This window comes from Cebus imitator, unplaced genomic scaffold, assembly GCF_001604975.1.
Source record: "Cebus imitator isolate Cc_AM_T3 unplaced genomic scaffold, Cebus_imitator-1.0 Scaffold90, whole genome shotgun sequence".
In the NCBI taxonomy this organism is placed as follows: domain Eukaryota; kingdom Metazoa; phylum Chordata; class Mammalia; order Primates; family Cebidae; genus Cebus; species Cebus imitator.
The window spans coordinates 5,246,599-5,268,065 of NW_016107405.1; the positions used below are offsets into that span (position 1 = coordinate 5,246,599).

At 36.2% G+C, this 21,467-nt stretch overlaps 1 protein-coding gene across 15 annotated transcripts in view; it reads left to right on the plus strand.

Moving 5' to 3' along the window:
- Positions 1 to 21,467, plus strand: part of ST7 (suppression of tumorigenicity 7) — a 300,125-nt gene that overhangs the window by 179,426 nt on the left and 99,232 nt on the right. For 8 of the 15 annotated variants that reach the window (XM_017535062.2, XM_017535069.2, XM_017535068.2 and 5 more), the window contains exons 3-8: positions 3,262 to 3,421; positions 14,206 to 14,260; positions 14,900 to 15,015; positions 16,610 to 16,685; positions 18,822 to 18,890; positions 20,768 to 20,922. In XM_017535062.2, the coding sequence (XP_017390551.1) occupies positions 3,262 to 3,421; positions 14,206 to 14,260; positions 14,900 to 15,015; positions 16,610 to 16,685; positions 18,822 to 18,890; positions 20,768 to 20,922 (631 nt within the window). The remainder of the gene's footprint in view (positions 1 to 3,261; positions 3,422 to 14,205; positions 14,261 to 14,899; positions 15,016 to 16,609; positions 16,686 to 18,821; positions 18,891 to 20,767; positions 20,923 to 21,467) is intronic. The other 7 variants (XM_017535063.2, XM_017535071.2, XM_017535070.2 and 4 more) reach the window with 2 other exon arrangements.

Genomic DNA, 21,467 nt, shown 5'->3' on the forward strand with positions numbered 1-21,467 from the left:
TTCTAGTGTCCCCTGTACACAGCAGAGGTCCATTTTTATACTTGTGTTCTCTGTACACAGCAGGGCTGTACTATTGCAGTGATATGACAGGCCTGAGAAGACCCCCCTTTTCCTTCCCAAACAGCTGCATGAATGACCCAGTCTTTACTGAAGTCTATTATTACTGCATTAGAAATACTGGGTGGAAGGTCTATCACCTATTATAAAGCAAATGTCCAGTTAATAGGAGTCATTTTTACCTTAGGATGAATAATCTGGTCCCGTTTGATAGACTACTTCTGGATTGGTTTTTTATAACCAATAAAGCACAGAGGGACAGTGTCAGAGGGCACTTGGGAGTAAAGATTTGAAAAAGGGAATGATAGGTTACATCTGTTTGTTTACATGAAACAAGAGAGCTATAAAAAGTCTTGTTGGCTGGGCGCGGTGGCTCACACCTGTAATCCCAGCACTTTGGGAGACCGAGGCAGGCAGATCATGAGGTCAGGAGATCGAGACCATCTTGGCTAACACTGTGAAACCTTGTCTCCACTAAAAATAGAAAAAATTAGCCGGGTGTGTGGCACACACCTGTAGTCCCAGGTACTCGGGAGGCTGAGGCAGGAGAATCGCTTGAACCTGGGAGGCAGAGGTTGCAGTGAACCAAGATCGTGCCACTGCATTCCAGCCTGGGTGACAGAGCAAGACTCTGTCTCCAAAAAAAAAAAAAAAAAAAAAAAAAAAAAAAAAAAAAAAAAAAAAAGTCTTGTTTTAGAGCCTTGGTAACATAGTGACAAAGAGCAGGGGCTTCAGGCTAAGTGACTATTTAATTAGCTATGTGACTTTAGTCAGGTCATTGTACCTTGATGGATAGTCCTTATTCTGCATCTGTAAGTGGACTCTGCAGAATCCTGTAAGGTCCTTTTTAGCACTGACACTTTATGGTTCTCATGGAGGAACTGAGAAATCTGAAGAAACCCAAGGTTTGTGTGTGTGTAATGGGCATAGGCATGCCTGGAGCAACCTGTGAGAGGTATTATGGATCGTGACAAACACTTGTAGTGGCAGGGGCCACGTCTTTGTGATCCTGGAGCATAGCTTATGATTGGTGTGGAGCATGTAGTGCTGTGTGATGGAATGAATGAACTAAGGACTGGCAGGTGCACCAGCTGCACAATATAGAAAGCAGAAAAACCACTTGGGGCAAAGAATGTTCTGGGTCCTTTGGAGTCTGTCTTCTCTTTTAATAAAGGCAAAGCCATGAATCTAGGGCTTTGTTGAGTGGTCAGGACTGTACAATGAGTATACCCTTTGTCATGATAATTTCCAGTACTTTCTACCAACTGTCTAGTAACAGGCAAAATGCTGTACTAACCTGAATTGTAGACTGGCATAAAGAGGGGTGCCTCATGGCAGTATGTGAGGTGGGCTGCCCATGGGAGGCATGTACATCATTAACATCATAAATGGTTCCTTTGGTATTACTTTTGAAAACCAACTGCAGCAGGCACTGAATTAGGTGTTTTATATGGGGTTAGTATGAAAATTGAAGATCTTTGAGATAAATAATAAATCTGATTTCCACTTACAGTTGAAGAAACTGGTGTTCAGATAATAACTCACCAGGGGTTACAGATGCCCCCTTAGATCCATGGTGTGTAAATTTATCATTCCCGAACTTTTTTCCTTTATGCGAAATCCCACTCCTAGTCATTACAAATGTTACAAATTAGTCTTGTCCCTTTTTAACATGATAGTTTATTCAGCCCTCTCTGCCCAGAGAAAATACTTGAATGTTTTTACATGTGATAATTCACAATAGGTTGAACACTTTAAAATCTGAAAATCTGAAATCTTAAGTGCTCCAAAATCTGAAACTTAGTAAGTGCTGACATAACACTTGAAGTGCTCCTTGGAGCCTTTTGGATTTTGAATTTTTGGATTAAGGATGCTCAACCAGTGTGATGTGTGACACACATATTCCAAATTCTAAAAATATTCAATATCCAAAACATTTCTGGTTCCAAGCATTTCATTTAAGGGATACTCTGTAGTCAGAAAGAGTAACTACCTGGGATTAAATCAAGATGTCCTATTCTAGGACTGGAAACATTTCATTTGATTGATACTTCCTTCTGGTCATGCATAAATGTTCCTTATGTCTTTTTAGAAACCTTTAATACAACAAAAGAGAGAAAACATCAGTTTTAAAGTTATAGCCCAAAGTCCATTCCAGAGTAGATAATCTTGTTTTTATGGAATAAGTAAGAATAAAGATAATTCTATGTTAATTGCACATTTTATGTTATAAAATGTAGCTATCCTATGAGACTCTGGGATATGATTGATTCTTGAAATTCTTCTATGGAATGATTTGTGACTGCCTAAGGAAACCACCAAGCAGTCAGGGAGGAGAGAAAAGGATGTGGGAGAGAGCCACTTTGAGCAGTGGTAGGAAGTGTTCACTGTAGAGAGGCAGAGAGATCAGGTAAGAAGGGTTGGGGGAGTTCACTTGCTTTTCCAGTGCTTAGGAAATCCTGACTTCAGTCTAATCATGTAAGCATCATTGTTTTTTCATTACTGAAAGTTATTTCTTTTCTCTCTTGTAATTCACAGTACATAACAATTAGTAGACTTGTGAACTAGGAAACATTAATGGTGTACAACAGATGCTTGTGTTTATAAAGCACTTCTCTGCAAGTGGAATAATACTGAACCTCAGTGGTTGGGTGCTATCCATGTGGGAAATGGGATACATCTTATTGTTTTGTTCTGTAAAACCAGTAATTTTCTAAGAAGGTCTTAGCAAACACCGCCCCCCCCACCCCCTACACGCACAAATGTTACTCTTAAGCATTTTATACGGGTATAGTTTTTATCAGAATTTAAAGTGCAAAGAACTGGAATATTTCATAAGTCATATTTCAAAAACTGATATATGTACATTTCTGGAAGTGTCTTTCAGCTATGGTGATTTTATTTGCATATTATATATAAATTTGGAGAAAAGTTATATTGAGTAGTTCTTAACAGCTTTTTTTAAAATCCATGCTTGATATTATAGTGTTTTGAAACCAGCATTAAGCAGAGAAAACGACATTAAGAATTTAAATGTTTTATTAATTTTCCTAAAATCTAATTTTTAGAATAAACAATTTTTGAAATAAAAATTAAGTACTTAAGGTGGATAGATTAATATAAATGTAACATATTTTATGAACATGTATACAGAAGTCATAAATGATAACAGGGACCATAAACACGCTTATTTTTCTGTTCTAGATATTTGAATGGTGGTATTTTCGCAAGTATGGAACTTCATTCATTGAACAAGTCTCAGTAAGCCACTTGCGCCCCCTTCTGGGAGGGGTTGACAACAACTCTTCCAACAATTCTAATTCCAGTAATGGGGACTCAGATTCCAATAGGCAAAGTGTCTCAGGTATGGAATTTCCTTCAGTTTGCAACATTATTTGCTTACACTTACTAAATTATTGTTACTCATACTAAGACAGTAAGAATGCTGTTATTTAAACATTGGTCTTCAGAGAAGAATGCAGTTCATTTTCCCATGGAGTTGACAACCTGTGTTAGAGAAGGAGGATATAAACATCCTAGGGAAAGGAAATGCTTATCTTATTAATTTTACCCTTTTATTTCATGTGAGGGGCTTGCTCTGTCAGGCTTGAGTGCAGTGGCATGATGTCATCTCACTGCAGTCTCTACCTCCTAGGCTCAGGTAATCTTCCTAACTCTCAGCCTAGTAAATAGCTGAGACCACAGGTGTGTACCACCATGCCTGGCTAATTTTTTTCTAATTTTACTTTAGGTTCTGGGGTACATGTGCAGGTCATGCAGGGTTGTTGCATAGGTGCATACATAACCAGATGATTTGCTGCCTCTATTCTGTCTTTTGTAGAGAAGGGGTTTTGCTGTGTTGTCTAGGCTGGTCTCAACCTCCTGTGATCAAGTGATCTGCCGGCCTTGGCCTCCCAAAGTGCTAGGACTATACATGTGAGCCACTGTGCTGGCCTAATGTTATCTTTTCCCGTTTGACTTAGCAAATGGTCATTTAGGTCAGTGTTCCCAACCTGATGCTATAGCTTCCTTGTCCATAGTTTCTCAAACCTCAATGAATAGATTCATTTTCTTTCATGATAATTGCAGAATCTTGTATCTAAGTAGATCTGATCACATCACTCCTCTGATTAAAAGGTATCATTGGTTCCCATTCCACTGATGATAAGGCCCAGATTCCAGATTCCTTAGCACAGCACGAGCTGCTTGCCGACTTTGGCTTCTGTCACAATGCAGTCCCTTTCCCATATGTCCTATTTTCTAGTCACATGAAGCCAATTTTTATTTCTTGAACATGCCATATTTCTCATGACGCTATGCCTAGAAGTCTCCTTTTCCCTTATTTATCCATCTCAATCGCTATCCAAATCAAATGTCACTTCCTGGGAAGCCTTCTCTGATAGTCTGTACACTCTCTCTCTACTTCCGTTAATTTTTAATATTTTTACCTTTAGCAACACTTTTCAAATTGCATTGTAATTTTTAAGGTATGGCTTTATTGTAGTATCTCTAGCATCTTGCAGTGTCTACTATTTCTTTGAAACAAAGCTGCTGTTACAGCACTAAGAATAGCATTAACATTCATATAACGAATAAGGCTTAATCAAGGCATCCACTAAGACAGCAAAATAGTGACAATGGGAAGGGTAGGAACTCTTCATTGCATTGAGAAATGATGTCAAGAGATTCAGATCAAGTAGAGAGAGAAGGGAGACTTTAATGAAAATATGAGTGTATTCACTATAAAAATGGTCTCAAATGAGGATGCTTTCTGTTTTCAATTTGTTAATTTTCTATGATGTTCTTTGTCATTCAAAGGCTATAGTAAATCAAGTCAGACAAGAGCACGTTTAATCTGTGGGGTATTCATAGCAGATGCAAAGTGGTAGCAATTATCCACCACTGCTCATGCTTGGTGACAGAATAATCAAGATTCCTCGTTAGAATAATAAACAGCATTTATTATATTTAGTAGCTGAATAAAGTAATATTTTGCTTTGCTGAGGTTTCTTTTCCTTTCACAAAGTGGATGAGTATACACGGTCTCAGACATTTTTGTTACCTGGCTGGTGGTGCCATCTTTCACATGTGTACCCTTTAAGATAAAATAAATTGTACCAAAAGGTCCCTAGTACTACTCATGGCTGGCTGGCAGAGTCTGTTAAAAGCGTGTTGACTTAAGATCTGGAGCAAAATTTTTATATATATACTGATCCTTGATTCTTATAACCTGGTTAGACAGTTATGAAATGTGGATGGGTTATTCTAGAGAGGAAGAAGAAAAATACTAATGTGGCTTTTAAAATTTCTTCTTCTGTATTCTTCAAGTTTTAGAATGGGTGCTCTCTCCTTCAAGGAGCAAACCACTTTTCCCAGCTTGGGTCAGGATCTCCTCCTTTGTTTTCCATAGATTTGTATGTTTTCCTCATACAACCCAAAGTACTCATCACTTTGTCTCCTTCAATAGACAGAGTTTTTCATGGGGATAAGAACTTTGCCTTTAAAAAAATCATATTCATAAATCCTATACAAGACCAGGTTCATAAGAAGTATTTAGGAAATGTTTACTGAGTTGATGAAGAGAGTGAGCTAGGAAATTCTTCCCACTTGTTTTATAAGAGGAGAAAGTACAGGCCTTTCATACACTCATGTGTTGATTCATTGAGTTTCAAAGAATTAGTAGACACTGCAAGATGCTAGAGATAAAGCCGTGCCTTAAAAATTACAATGCAATTTGAAAAGTGTTGCTAAAGGTAAAAATATTAAAAATTAACGGAAGTAGAGAGATAGTGTACAGACTATCAGAGAAGACTTCCCAGGAAGTGACATTTGATTTGGATGGATTATTAAGGGAAAAGGAGACTTCTAGGCATAGCATCATGAGAAATATGGCATGTTCAAGAAATAAAAATTGGCTTCATGTGACTAGAAAATAGGACATATGGGAAAGGGACTGCATTGTGACAGAAGTCAAAGTTGGCAAGCAGCTCGTGCTGTGCTAAGGAATCTGGAATCTGGGCCTTATCATCAGTGGAATGGGAACCAATGATACCTTTTAATCAGAGGAGTGATGTGGTCAGATCTAGTCAGACACAAGATTCTGCAGTCATCATGGAAGAAATGAATTCATTTACTGAGGATAACCTGTGGAAATTCTCACTTTTGTTTGTATCTTTTACCTGGCTAAGACTGAGCTTTTGGATATTATTACAAATTTGATAATATTGCTTACTAGTATTCAATTAATATTAATATCCACTAGTGTTTACTGAGTGCCTTCTATGCATTCTATATTTCCATTCATTTCTTGTATAATAACAGCATTTATTATCTGATGTCATAATATAATAGTTATCCTTAGAAAAATGAAAATTAACCTTGTCTAAGTATATTTAGGTCTCAGTCTGCCCACTTCTTGATATTTGGGCTTCTGATAGTTGGCTGACTCAGCTAAACAAACATGTATGTTAGTTTGGAAATGTCAGATACCCCTGGAATAATAGCATTGTCTGTTTCTGTTTTTTCGTAGTGATTTTGATTTTTGAATAAGAAAAATAATAAAAAGGTGCATTGTCTGAATTTATCTCTACTTTTAATCACTTTCTATTTCATAGTCTCATTTCAAATACTAAGTATCAAGAAGGTCCACAGCTGAGGGTTATTAGTGTGTATTCTTAAACTTGTTTAAAAATTCCCATTGCCTTCATAATAATAAAACGACTATTGCCTTAATAACAAGGTGAATCTATTGATTTTTCATGGAGCATCATAAGACGGCCCTTTGCTGAATTGTATATGAAATACAACGTGACTAACAAAGTCTCATGGATGTTGGCAAAGTCAGTGTAATGATATTTTATTGATTATTTGAGTAAATCCTTGAAAAAACTAAGACTACATGGAAAATATCAGTTTATAAACATTGTTCTATATTAAAATTTAATGTAGCTCTTTCCTTAAGGAATAATTTGTTTGGAATAGAAGCTGAAAAACATGGCCTACCTAAGAACGATTTGGGATGGGGGTGGTGGAGTGGGGAGTGAGAAGGGTTGTTATGGTTACAGGCAGATTGTGCATATATTTTTAAACTTCTGGATTTGTACAAAATGGCCTGAATGCAGACTTGCTCAAAATTTGCAGTGATCTTTATCTGTGGGCCAGTGGAGAAATGTAGTTAATTATATAGTTTCTTACTTCAGTCAAACTTCAGGTTGTTTGGCTGAAGTTAACATTTGTTTCCTTTCTACTAGTTTTGCTTTATTTGGGAGCTAAACTGCTGTTTTCCTCCTAAATTTGCAGTTTCTAATAAACCCTGCTTATATATTCTGCCACATCACCATGTTTCTCACTATCATTTCTTAATTCAGCTTAGTTTATGAGCTGATGATGAATAGGGATTTAAAAGGGCCCAGAAACATTCTGAATTTGGGTTTGTGGGAACATCTGTTTGATAATTTGCCCTGTTCTCTCTCTCTCTTTTTTTTTTTTTTTTGAGACAGAGTCTTTCTCTGTCACCAGGCTAGAGTGCAGTGGCATGATCTCAGCCCACCACAGCCTCCACCCCCCAGGTTCAAGCGATCCTCCCACCTCAGCTTCCTGAGTAGCTGGGACCACAGGCGCCTGCCACCACACCCAGCTAATTTTTGTAGTTTTAGTAGAGACGGGGTTTCACCATGTTGACCAGGATGGTCTCGATCTTTTGAGCTCGTGATCCACCCGCCTTGGCCTCCCAAACTGCTGGGATTACAGGCGAGAGCCACCATGCCTGGCCCCGTTCTCAAATAAGATGCCATAAAGACAAAGGTTTGCAGTGTTTACCTTCTTCAGGTTAATGGGAAAAGTGGAGAGTGCTCTGTCACATGAAAAGTATCCCTGCCAAAGTCAAGTTTAAATTCTCTAAGATACTTTAATAGCCTCTTGCATAGAACTGGATCTTTAAACAAACTTTATAGCCATTTGTGTTTCTGTCACAAATAATCTCATTTAATCTTCAGAAGATATATATATGTGTGTGTGTGTGTGTATATTCCAAATTCTAGATAATTTTAACAATTCTATATAAATGTATATATTCTAAATTCTTAAATTTTATTATGTGACTAGAAGCAATTTAAGCACTGATTGAATACAGATAATAAAAACAATGGAGATGAAGAAATTCAGGTAGAGTAAAAAAAAAAAAATATTTAAGACCTTTATAGATCCCAAATTCTCATTAACACTAGAACAAATAATTTTCTCCATAGGAAGCCATTTGGTTCCAGTAATAATAACTACCACTCTTAGTGTCTGCTATCAGCTTTATATGATATTATCTCTTATAATCCTCACAACAGCCCCAGGAAGCAGGTATTATTATCATCTCTCTTTTGTAGTTAAGCAAGCTGAGGTATAGAAAGGTGGTCATCAGCCCAGGGTCACATAGCAGATAATTGGGTAGTCTTACTTCACAATCCAAGTTCTTAAGCACTTTAAAAAATTGAGTTGACCTTGTCCAGAGCTTCTATGAGCTCTGTAAACCAAGATTAACATAATTATTAAGCAATTAAAATAATAATTTTGGTAAAATTCTGTACTGCAGTGAATGACATTATTTCTGAAGTGACATTAACCTGACTTAATGTAGGAACAGCTCAGTGGCAGGATTGCCAGTGATTGACAGCTCAGCTCGGGGGTCAGGCAGATGTGGTCCTAATCTTCTGTGTGTGACATTGGGCAAGTTGTTTAACTTTCCCACGTCTTAGTATCATAATCTGCAAACATGGGAATAGCAGTAATGTCTACTGCATAGAGATAATTGAACATTAAATGAGGTCATGTGGAAATTTCAGGTCAGAGGATAGCCATTTGGCAGTGTGCCCAGATGACCTGATTTCTCTATAAATATGATTGTAGAGAATGGCAGTCACTTGGAGGTATGGGTGTGTGGTTAGCCAGGCTTACTCATTAGCTGAGTGACTCTTTTATATCCAGGCCATTGAGTGATTGCATTTCAAATATATCCTTCAGCAAAACTGCAAAATGCTGTATGTCAAGGACCTTTCGGGCTGCTCTCTAATAATCTCAATGAGGGTAAACTCACTTAAATCTAATGGATGTGTTCAAAGTAATTGTCTTAGCCAGTGTTTGTCACATCTTTTTTAAATCTTTTGCCACTAAAATTTGTGCTTTAGTACAAATAAGATCTCCAGTTAAATGGTGATAATACCTAAAATAGTTTTAGTAGATAGTGAACACTTATTTAATAAAATTATTTCATAATTTCCACATTATTTGGTAGGATTGGTTGACAGGTGAAAAATGACCAACAAGAAATGTATGGAAGATGCTGTGAAAGATTTAACCATCTCAACAGTATTCTTGAAAAACGCAGTATGTTACCTTCAATAGCAGACCAAAAAAATGGTCTTAAAATTCACATTTACTTACATCTTTTCTTATTTCATAAAGCATTTGAGATAGTAACATATTTGTTGAATTGAAAGCTGCCTACAAAAATGTGATTTGTGATTTGAAGAAGTAATCACAAAATGATTACTTCTAATCATTGTTTCGAAATAACATTTTGAAGTTATGAAACAGTTAAAGCTTAATTATTTAAGAATATAGAAAGTTTTACTCATAATGATTGCTTTAGATTGATCTAAATAATATAGAGAATTGGGTATTCATTTCTGAGACATCAAAGCTAATAAATACATGTACAATCACTTGTCAGAAATTGACTGGCTTGGGGTTAATTTTATCATAATACATCCAGTAAAACTTTAGCTAGCACTCTTTTTTGTTGTACTTTGGAACTAAAATGTTTAAAAGTGTTATTAAAAAGTTTCTAAATTTTTCCAGGGGAATTTTTAAAAACAGTTTCTCTAGTGAAAAATCTAACTGATGGACTCAGAATATTTTCAAAATATGATGTTGCAGGGTTTTACAGGTATGTTGCATATAACGGATAAGAGTGGGGCAGTCTGGACCCCAGGCCTTAATCTCATTTATCATGGACCTTAGGGAAATTAGCTTTTGTGTGCTTTTTACTTTTGTAAAAAGGGTGTAATATATACCCCTAACTAATTTATGTAAGGAATGTAGATAAATTGAGCTTTAAGCCCCTTTATAGAAATTATCAATGAAAATCAAGCTCATAGCAACAACAAAAGTTGCTGCTACTACTGTTTGTAATAACATTGTCATAAAGTACTTATCTATGCTTTAGAGTCTGGGAAGAAGTAGTAACTTTTTAGCATAAGAAAATTTTCTGGGCCATGAATTAGCAATTTTTAACTTTTGAAGTGCCTATCACTAGGGATTTTCTGTCTTTTTAAAAAATTTTAGAAACACATTTTCAGAGTTAAGTTGGATGTAGAGTAATATTTTCTGTGTAATTAAAAGCCCTATGACTTTAGAGCCTTTTGTTTTGTTTTATGAGAATTGAGTTCTCTTCCCTTGAGTATTGTGACAAAGGGAAAAGTCTGTGGTTCTCTCAGAATATTTATTCTCTCTGTGGAGCTTCTTCAGGTGGGTGCCAGTTAGTTCAATACCCTTGGTATTTTTCTGCCAAAGCTAAATGTTCCTCTAAGACAAGCTGTTATCTTTTTTTTTTTTTTTTTTTGTAAGCCAAGGCCTAATTTAGAGATTAATGCATAATTAGCCACTCAATACATGCTTAAACCACATGGTCTTATGAGTGATAGGATGGGCATTCTAGAAGAGTAGTTGAGTATGCAAATACATGAAATAGGCCACGCATGGTGGCTCATGCCTGTAATCCCAGTACTTTAGGAGGCCGAAGTGGTTGGATCACAAGGTCAAGAGATCGAGACCATTCTGGCCTACGTGGTGAAACCCCATTTTTACTAAAAATACAAAAAATTAGCTGGGCATGGTGGCATTCACCTGTGGTCCCAGCTACTCAGGAGGCTGAGGCAGGAGAATTGCTTGAACCAGGGAGTCGGGGGTTGCAATGACCCAAGATCGCACCACTGCCCTCCAGCCTGGCAATAGAGTGAGACTTGGTAAAAGAAAAAAAAAGAAGGTACATGAAGTAAGAATGATTGTGATGAAAGGTTTTAGTAGGGAAATAGTGAGAGGGAGGGCTAAAAAAAAAAAAAAGGATTAGAGCTTGCTTTTAGACTTAGTACTTAGCTGTAGATAGTAAGCATTATTCTTTAGGTTCTTTGTCTCTCACACAGAAACTTGTAATGATCTCATTATGACAAAGTCGTGAATCTCTTCTGCAGACTTTGGGAACTAAACAAGTGCTATTCCAATAATTGCTGCTGCCCTTTTTCTTAAATTTCATTCTTGCATGTGTGCTGAGGATGGAACATTTCTGTCAGCCCTTGTGAATAGAGACTATACTGTGCATTGCTGAGTATAGAGAGCATGTTTGTTGTATCAAGGGCATATTTTTGACTATATTATTAGTAATATTAGCAAGCTTTTGATGAAGCCCCAATCAACTTCTGGTGCATCTTGAGGGCACTAAATTTGTTGATGTTAATGGAGAATGGAAAATTCCTTTTAGAGGTAAAACTAAATATTATTTGAAATAAGGAATTTATTCCTTAAAGGAACAAACAAGAAACTATTACCTTCTGGAGATCTGAGTTTAATTTCCTGACTTAAATCTTCATATTCTAACATGTTTGGCATTTACATCTGTTGTCCATATCACTAAACCATCAGGCAGCCTGATATTTATGAGGTATGTTCCCTAGAGTGATTCTAGACTAAGAGTTTTTGCAGTTCAGTTAAGATTATGGAACAGAGTGACAAAGAAGAAATTAACATAGCTGTGACCTAATTTAAAGCAAAACAACTTTGACATGTGTTCATGTTTGATTTCTAGGTTGCTTGTTTCTTAAATGAAAAATATACCTGTCGTGCACCTTCTATTTAAAGGGCATCCTAATGACATTTCTTAGGTACTTCTTTACATGTTTTGTTCTCACTTAGAACAGTTTACATCTGTTATAATTACTTAGATACTTTTTTCTAAGTTTAAGGGATAGTTAAAAAACTGAATACAGCACACATATGTGACACCAATGTCAACACGGATTTCTTTTTAAGTTCAGTTCTCTAATGGAAGTCGTAAAAGCAATGTTACACAATGTTTGCTGCACCCCCTGCTGGTTGTATTGTGACATTTCCTAAATAAAGAGCATCTTTAGATACTACTCAGTGAATACTTTAGGTATATACATGATTTCTCCTTGGAGTTATTTTTTGTTTAGAAATAATTTTAGTTGCATCTTGACATATGAGTTGAAATGTTAATTGGAAACAGTTTTCTTTGTAATTTGTCAGTTGATGTTTAAACAATGCTTATCCTTCCATGTAGTATAATAATGTATTTGTTGGAGACAAAATATTTGCCATAGCCTTTTTACTAATATTTCAGATGAAATTCATTGGAGGAGAGGCATCTCCCCAAATGTCCTTGTTTTATAGTAAATAATTCTATGACGAGCATCCTTATACATAAGTCTATATTCATGTTTGTTGTATGCTAGATACAAATCTTGCAAAATTCATGAAGCTTTAAGAAAGATCACTTTGAATCTTAAAAGAGATTCTCTGAGCAGGGATTGGCAGTGGTTGGCCAGCTAGTTATAATAGCCATGAGGGCAGAGATTGTGGTTATTGGGCTCATCAGTGTGTTTCAAGCTATGATCTGGAGTCAGAGTGTTAGTGATTCCTCTAAGGGGAGAAAAAGTAATTACAGGAAGCATCATTTTCTAGTTTCTGCCATATGACGTGACAGCCATCAAATCTCAGTTTCTCAAGAACAAAATTCAGAGGTGCTAAATTAAGTGGACAAAAATCATTTCCTAAATGGTAGGTTAAGCTAAGTGACAAAAAATATAGGGCCGTTATTTATAAACATTTGAGTAAATTTTAAGTGGGATCCTGCCCTAATTTAGAAATAAGTGCATCTTCTTTAAATGAAAACATGTTTTCCTGTTATGTGTATATCCTTTATTATTTGAACAAATATTAGATTACATACATGTTCCCAAAGTGCTTTGTGTTCTCCATTATCTCAGTATGCTGAAATTGATGGCTTACTTAATTCCTCCAGTGGGTGCTTAAATTAATGCTCAGTGGATGGATGGATGTTGAATGTACTAGGACTGAGGGTAGAATCCTAATGAATCACCATGTGGCCTTTAATATCCTTTGGATTTCTACAGTAATTGCTCACTTTTTAGTACATGTGTTGTTGGATGTGGTTTTTGCTGTTTAAACACAAACATAGATGTTTTGAATACTATTAACTGATTTTATTTTCTGATAAAATCTTATTCATCCAAAATCTAGTATTCCGAATCAGTAGAAAGTCTTAATCATAGACTATTTGAAAAGAATTGTAGTTTGTTAGTCATATGCTTACCATTATAACACAGGTTTAAAGCTAATAATTGGTTTTTCTAAGTTAAAGTCCTTTTGTTCTAAATTTCTGTGGTCTTGGTATAATGAAAAGATATGATCTATTAGTACATGTTAACATTATGCTATTAGTATGATAATTAGTACATGTATCTATGTAAGTAAATGATATTAAAATGCTTTGAAACAATTTCTTTTCATCGCATTTCTCCCTACAATATGGTAACCTTATTAATTTTCTTATTCCTTTCCTGTAAGGCAAAACAAACTGGTAAATTATCATAAAATCAGTGTTAGCATGAACCCAAATTAAGTCTATAAGGCTCTTTGCATATTATACTCTATAGCTTATCTTGTCATGTACAACATTATTGTGAGATGTATTTTAGACTAACAGAAAGCGGTTTTATTTCTGCCTATACTTTTATCTATAAGGTTTTGAAAGTAAATTCATACAATCAGTTTGGACCTTGAAATAATTATAGGAGTTATGAACTAGCTGATTTTGGCATGTACCTTGATTTGGCAAGTAAGGAAACTCAGGCCCACAGAGATTAGGCAAAACTTTCCAAAGTCCCAGAGCCTGAGCCACATTTTGTGATTAACCACCCAGAGTTTTCCCACATTGCTTCCCATATAAAGGATAGAGAATAGAATTATCTTATCAAATGGCCAGGAAGGGTGTTTTGCTGAATTAATTAGCTTGTAGTGTCACTGAACTTACGTGTAACATTTTCGCATTTCTCTTTGTTGCAGAATGCAAAGTATGGCGAAATCCACTAAATTTATTTAGGGGTGCTGAATATAATCGGTAAGCATTTTGACAGCTTGGGAAACAAATGGGTCTGGTTCAGAGAGCAAAGACAGCAGCAAATGTTTTTGCTGGTTCATTTAGGGGTCATTGTAACAGTCTATTTAGTGCATCCATTTTTTAATACTATGCTTAAATGTTTTGATTTTTCTGTTTTATAAATATATTAGCACTAGATTTGGGATAATGTTCAAAAATGTGTAGTTTTAGAGTTTTTCTTTGAACAGTTATTCTTTTCAGTATATGTTATACAGTCAAAACATTTTGAAGCTTACCTCTATATGGTTATAGAGATGTCATAGAAATTATGTGGGAATTAATTTAGCAAAATAATTAGGCAAAATAGAATTTTAATAGCTTTAGGAAAGTGTCTATTCATAATATGAATTAGGGAAGATTTTCATTAGTAATGGCTAGCAAATTTTAAGACAAAAGTACAGGGGAAAATGTTTATTTCTTTTGATTGATATAATTCCTGAAGGGAGAATAAGATGATTTAAAAAATATTTTGTATTCAGTAGCAAAGCTATTTTAGTATTCCGTTAATGGTCTGTATTTCAATTCCTCTGCAGCTTAGTATTTTATAGGTCTTGCTTTTCTCTTTCGAAAGTGTCTAATAATCTTATTTTACCTTGGCAGGTATACTTGGGTGACAGGACGAGAGCCTCTTACTTACTATGACATGAATCTCTCTGCCCAGGACCACCAGACATTCTTTACTTGTGACTCGGACCATCTGCGTCCCGCAGATGCAAGTATGAAAAATCCATACATCCTTCTGAGTAGGAAGGTTTTTTTGGCTTAAGTATCAAGATTTCTGCTTTTACAATACCTACTCTGTATCATGCCAACGAATAAAATATTGTTGATTGACTAAGAACCCAGAAATCTGAAATAATTAAGTAAACCTTTATCACAATGACGTATTGATGTAGAAATGAGTCTCCTCATTATAATTTGAATCATTATTTAAAAAAAATCAAAGTTGGTTTTATATATTTTAAAGAAATATTAATCTTCCATGAAGCTAATGAAATTCTTGGTTGAGTTAGCATGAGGAGTCTTATCTCTTTTATGATATTCAAAGTAGAATTTGGAATTCACTGGATTCAAATGATTAATGAATATATTTTGGTGACTTTTATCTGCATATTTATGGGTTAACTAGCATCAACTGGCATCATGGCCTTGGCTGTTGGAGTCCAGATGTATTTTTCCATCCGAGCAAATACTTTGTTTAGTGTTCATTATACATTAGTTGAGTTTCAAATAATTCAACTGAAATTTTTTTGTTATAAAACTTATGCAATGTAAATTGGTGAAAATAATGTTTTTAAAAGGGAATCCCTCTACATACTCTAAAATAATTTTATTTATTTATTTATTTATTTATTTATGAGACGGAGTCTTGCTCTGTCATCCAGGCTGGAGTGCAGTGGCACATTCTCAGCTCACTGCAACCTCCGACTCCCTGCTTCAAGTGATTCTCCTGCCTTAGCCTCCTAAGTAGCTGAGATTACAGGCAAGTGCCATCACACCCAGCTAATTTTTTTGTATTTTTAGTAGAGACGGCGTTTCACCATGTTGGCCAGATGGTCTCGATCTCCTGACCTCGTGATCTGCCCGCCTTGGTCTCCCAAAGTGCTGGGATTACAGGCGTGAGCCACCACACCCGGCCTCTATAATAATAATTTATAAAATACAAATTTATAAAATAAATAGATAGTTACTCCTTTTTAAAATGGTACTCTTTGCTATGGTAGAAACATATAGTAAATATTGCCCAACATTGAGCTTCCCACAGTATGTTCAGAAACTGCTCTGATGTATAAAAACTAGGTTTGCAGTTAAATTTGGGATATAAGTACACATGTTAAGCAAAAGCTTAAGCATTTTTTACTGATCCACACATGATTCTTGAAATGGTTTCAGAATGTTCTGTCACTAAGAGCCTGTATTAAGTGCTTTGGAAATGACCAATTATGTTGTATATAAGTGAAAGAAGAGGTTAGTAGCAATTTCATCTCAAAATGTGTAAAATAATGTATGCTCCCCAGAAACAAATGACATTAATATGCAAAAGACAGGTAACATCTCTGTTAGAGTGTGTTTTCTTGATTTCCTTAGCCTGTAGTTTTGTGAGCACAAAAAAGCATTGCTATCAGCAGTTAAAATACAGTGGAATAGCAAATTAATACATTAATGTGACTTTGGAGATTTTGGCCAACCCTCTTAGTAATGAAATATTTTCTTGTAATTTAAGCTGAAGGTCCTAATTTAGCTCTTGTCCTCTACTGAGTCTACCTAATTATATGTATTGACTTGGTTTTTTCTCTTTTTCTTAAATAGTAATGCAGAAAGCCTGGAGAGAGAGAAACCCCCAAGCTAGGATTTCTGCAGCTCATGAAGCCTTGGAGATAAATGAGTAAGTGGGGGAAAATCTTGCTATTAAAAAGGAAATCTCATCCTTTGCAGAATATATTCAGTTGCCATTGATAGGATACTTAAACTGCATTTGACTTGGAGGATTATTTGGGGAGTTATTACTTTATTTAAAAAAAGTTTTTTTAAAAATGAAGGACAGCCATGTGGAGGTGGTTTTAGTCATTTTAGAGAGAAATTGAATGGCTTTGCTATGATCCTAAATTAAATTCTTGAAGGGGCTATCCCTAGGATATTGTGAGGATATAAAATAAATTTAATTCTTTACTAAAACATTTTGACAGGGAAATTTTTCCAGATGTAGAATGCTCATCTGCATTATAACATTTTCTAGTAGAACTTCTGCTAGTGGGGAAAACATAATAACAACATAAGATAAAAAGAAAAAAAAATTAGAAAATATTTCAAGAGTAAGACAAAGATAAGAGGAAATTCTGCCTTGAGTGTTGTTAAACATTCTATGGGTTACCAAGGAAGGCTGGGAATCTCTTCTGGAGATCTCAGAAAAAGAAAGATTCTTAAAGTTGGAGTCATAAAAACTCAGGGTTGGCAGAGACCTTAAAGGTCATTTAGCTCAACCACCCATCTGGTGCTTGAATCACCTCAACACTATCCTTGCCAAGTGGTCATTGTTAAACTATGTTATGATTTTTCTGAAGAAGGTTACAGAATCTTCTTCAGAGGTTTTAGGGAAAAAACAAATGGTCTTTAGAGTCGGAAATCCTGCCATTGTGACCAGTTGATCTATGGTTTCTGATTCTGTTATACAACATATTTATTTTCCAGTTTCTTGTCATCTACAAATTTGATATGCCTGCCTTCTGTGTGTCATCCATGTTTCTGAGAAAAATATGAGGGCCAGGAATAGAGCCCTGTGACATGACATATAGAAACTACCCTCCAGGTTCATGTCTTCATGAATCACTATCTTTTGTATTGTTCACTCAATTACTAAGCCACCCAGTTACACTGTGACTCAGCCCATATTTCTCCATTTGGATCTTAAGATTGCCAACTGTAGCTATGGATCTGAAATTTATAGTAAATCTATTAGAGTAAATTAAGCTAGCACAATCTGATTTATTTACTCTTAGTAAATTTAAGCTGGCTTCTAGTGGTCACTACTTTCTTTTTAAAGTGCTTGGAGACCATCCCTTTAATAATCCATTAGAGTATCTTTCCAAATCACTGTGTTCCATAGTTTGGGAAGTCTGCCTTCTTCCCCTTTTTGAAAATTTTATGCTACATTTATCATCTCATCTTCTAGCACCTCTCCATTCTTTGTGATTCCTCAACTATCCACAGAGAGCAATTCCATGGCCTGCCTACAAGGTCTTTTGGTTTCCTGGGATTTGCCCATCCAGTCCAGTAATTCATTTAGAATGGATCAATTATTTGCTATCTTACATCTTTTTACCCATTTTAGAGTTTAATTTCTTCTCCCTTTTTCAGTCTGACAGTCATTCTCCTTGATAGAGAGGCCAGGAACAAAATAGGAGGGAGAGAGATTTGCTTTTTCTTTATTATCTACTGCTGTTAACAATAAACCTTCCTTGTTTTGATGTTGTGTTGTTTGTCTTTTTTTGCTTATTTGCTTTTGTGACATGGGGATGGTGATAGGGCATTAAACGTGATTTTAAAACAGGGAATATATGATTGTCTTTAGTATTTTGTTTTGTCTTTATTATTATTATTATTATTTTGGCAAGCTTCAGCTAATTTGGAATTTTAGCTCTCCTGACATTATTCTTCAAAGCTCATTCCACTCTCTTACAGACCATCATTACATGCCCTCTTTCCATCTTTTAAAGTGTGTCCTTTAAAAATCTGACCTGGGAGAAATCTCTGTGAAGCCATATTGGTTAAGTGCTGCCTGTCTTTTCTTCCTGAGATGATCATTTGTGATTGCAGTTACAGTTGAACATTTGGAAGCTGCTCAACCCTCTTAAGCCATTTTCCTTCTGAGTCTCATGCCATTGAATCATGCCTCTTTTCTTTGAATTTTTTGAAGTCCACCTTCCCCTCTTTGATTACACTGAACTCCGAAATGACATAGTGACTCTCTCTGAATGTTCCTATCAATTTTCATTTTACCAACTATTTTTTTCTTCTTGGTCAGAATTAGGTCCAGAGTTGAAGTTCCCCTAATTGCTTCCTCTACCATCTGGGAGATAAAATTGTTACCAAAGTAAGTCAAGAACCTGTCGGGTGCCCTACTTCTAACCAATTGAGACTTCTAGTGGATATCTGGATGGTTGACACCCCCATCACCACACTTTCTTGCTTCTGTATGTGTATTGTGTTGTGACAAGGATGCATCATCTATATCTTCCATCGAGCTGAGCAGTCTGTTCTGTACTCCCCAACCATTAGCACTTCTATTGCTCTCTCCTTTTTCCTTCACTCACAAGCTCTTAGCATGTTTCTACCCCAAACTCATGAGTTTCCACATAGATGTATGTTTCTTGGCCAGTAGGGCTACTCTGCCTCTCCTCTAAGAATACCATTTGAAATATAAATAAGCAAGCAAGCAAGCTACTCCCAACCATTCTTGGGTTCCCAGCCCAACACCTACAATCTTATAGCTAATTCCTCTGATACTGTATGTACCACTCAGTATTACAATCTCAATTTTCACTTCATTACCCTTGCCTCATATTTATATGTCGGCATCTGAAGCCTTAAGCATTTCTTCTGATGCCTGTCCCAGTTATTTTCTCCTGTGAATCACTTGGGTAGTTTCAGCATCATTATGGTTCTTTCCAAGTCATGGATGCTGCCATCTGTAGCAATTGGTTTTACAGCTTTTTTTCTGGGCATTTTTCTCCCTACCTCACCACATTGTTTAAAGCCCCATTGATAGTTTCTCCCTGAAATTAGAGAGATTGGCTAAAGAATTACAGACCCTTCCTTAAGGCCAAGGTTAACTAGTAGCCCCAAACCTCACTTTAGCTGTGAAGTTCAGCCTCCTTTTCCTAGCTGGCTATTGCAGTTTGTTGACAGTAAAAGTAACATTTGGTTTTACTTTCTGTTTATTTTCTCTCTTGTGGTCTGATGGAAATAAGTAGGGAAATGGCCACAAGTGAGGCAGTGGAGAAGGAGAGTGAAGGGATGGGTGCAGGACCTGTGTGGTCTGTTACAGCGTCACCACTTCCCTGTTACCTTCCCTTTCTTTGGCAGTGGATTGTTCCTTATATGCTTTGGAAGGTTTAAATTCCCAAGAACTCCCCTTGTTCATTAATTATCCTTTTGGTTTCATACTTTAGAGGGTTGTTGAAAGGATTACATGAGATGATGTATGTTAAGTGCCTGGTACAGTGCTTAAGATATACTGAGCAACAAGTGGTGGTAGTTATGGAAGGCATGAGATTTAACTCTTGTTAGCTATTGTGGCTGAGTCATATTTTGAGCTCTTCAGAAATAACACGACTTGTAGGTTCTTCCTGAAGCAGAAAGTCAGTGCTAACTGTAAAGAGATGTTGAAGCACTGTGGTTTTTTTTTTTTTTTAATGAATAACTTGATTTAATGAATTTCTTATTCTGAACAAATCCTTAGATTGAAGAGAATCTGTGTTTAGTCAACAGAAGTAAACCTGCATATAGCACCTCTAACTTTGAGTGTTGGAAGGAACTGTTTAATAACAGCTGTTATCACCATCACAAGCTGACATTTATTGAGCACTTAACCACATGCTGGCTACTGTACTGAGCACTTTACATGCATCACCTTACTTACCCTTCACAACAACACTGTGAACAAAGATTCCATGTTGTTCTCCATCAGGGAGGCAGAGTAAGAACTTGCCCAACGTGGCACACTAATAAAGGGTGGAGTCCATACGTGAGCCCCATGCTCCTAACACTATGCATCCTACCTCTCAAGCCAAAATACAGACGTTTCTTTTGTACCATTATTTTGTGTCAGCAACTACAAACCAAGTGCATGAACCAGTTGGTCACTCTGCATGTTTTGGCGTAACTCCTTGCCTTTCTGCATGAGCTCCCACAGTCTATTACCATGTCCTCGGCTTTGTAATTGATGGTGGCTATTATCTGAATGAACAGGTGTGCAACTGCTTATATTCTGTTGGCTGAAGAGGAAGCAACAACCATCGCTGAAGCAGAAAAACTATTTAAGCAGGCCCTGAAGGCTGGAGATGGCTGTTACCGACGTTCTCAGCAGCTACAGCATCATGGATCCCAGTATGAAGCCCAACATAGTAAGGTTTCCTCCAGGTTGATGCATTGGGGGATCAGATTTGTAAAAATTATTCATTAGAGCAAATTTTTAGTCCAATTCAAAATATGATTCTCCTAGACATGAGAAAATATTGGCTTTTGCTTTTTTTTTTTTTATACTTCTTTCCTATAAATATAGTTAGTAAATAATTAACATATAGCTTCATTACTGTTTATATTAACATTCTCTTTCCTGCCCATAGATTCCTAACCCCAGAAATAAATGGCAGTAACCTTTAATGGTAACCTTTTCCCCTCCTGAATGCTTATATATTTCTGTTCATCAGTTGCTTCTGCTCATAACTTTAAGACCCAGTTGGGAAACAGAATTTAAATTAGCCATAGTGTTATCAAAGATTTTATCTTACAGATCATCTACAACATGGATTGAAATAGGACAATTAAGAAAATAACAGTTAGGCCGGGCGCGGTGGCTCAAGCCTGTAATCCCAGCACTTTGGGAGGCCGAGGCGGGTGGATCACGAGGTCAAGAGATCGAGACCATCCTGGTCAACATGGTGAAACC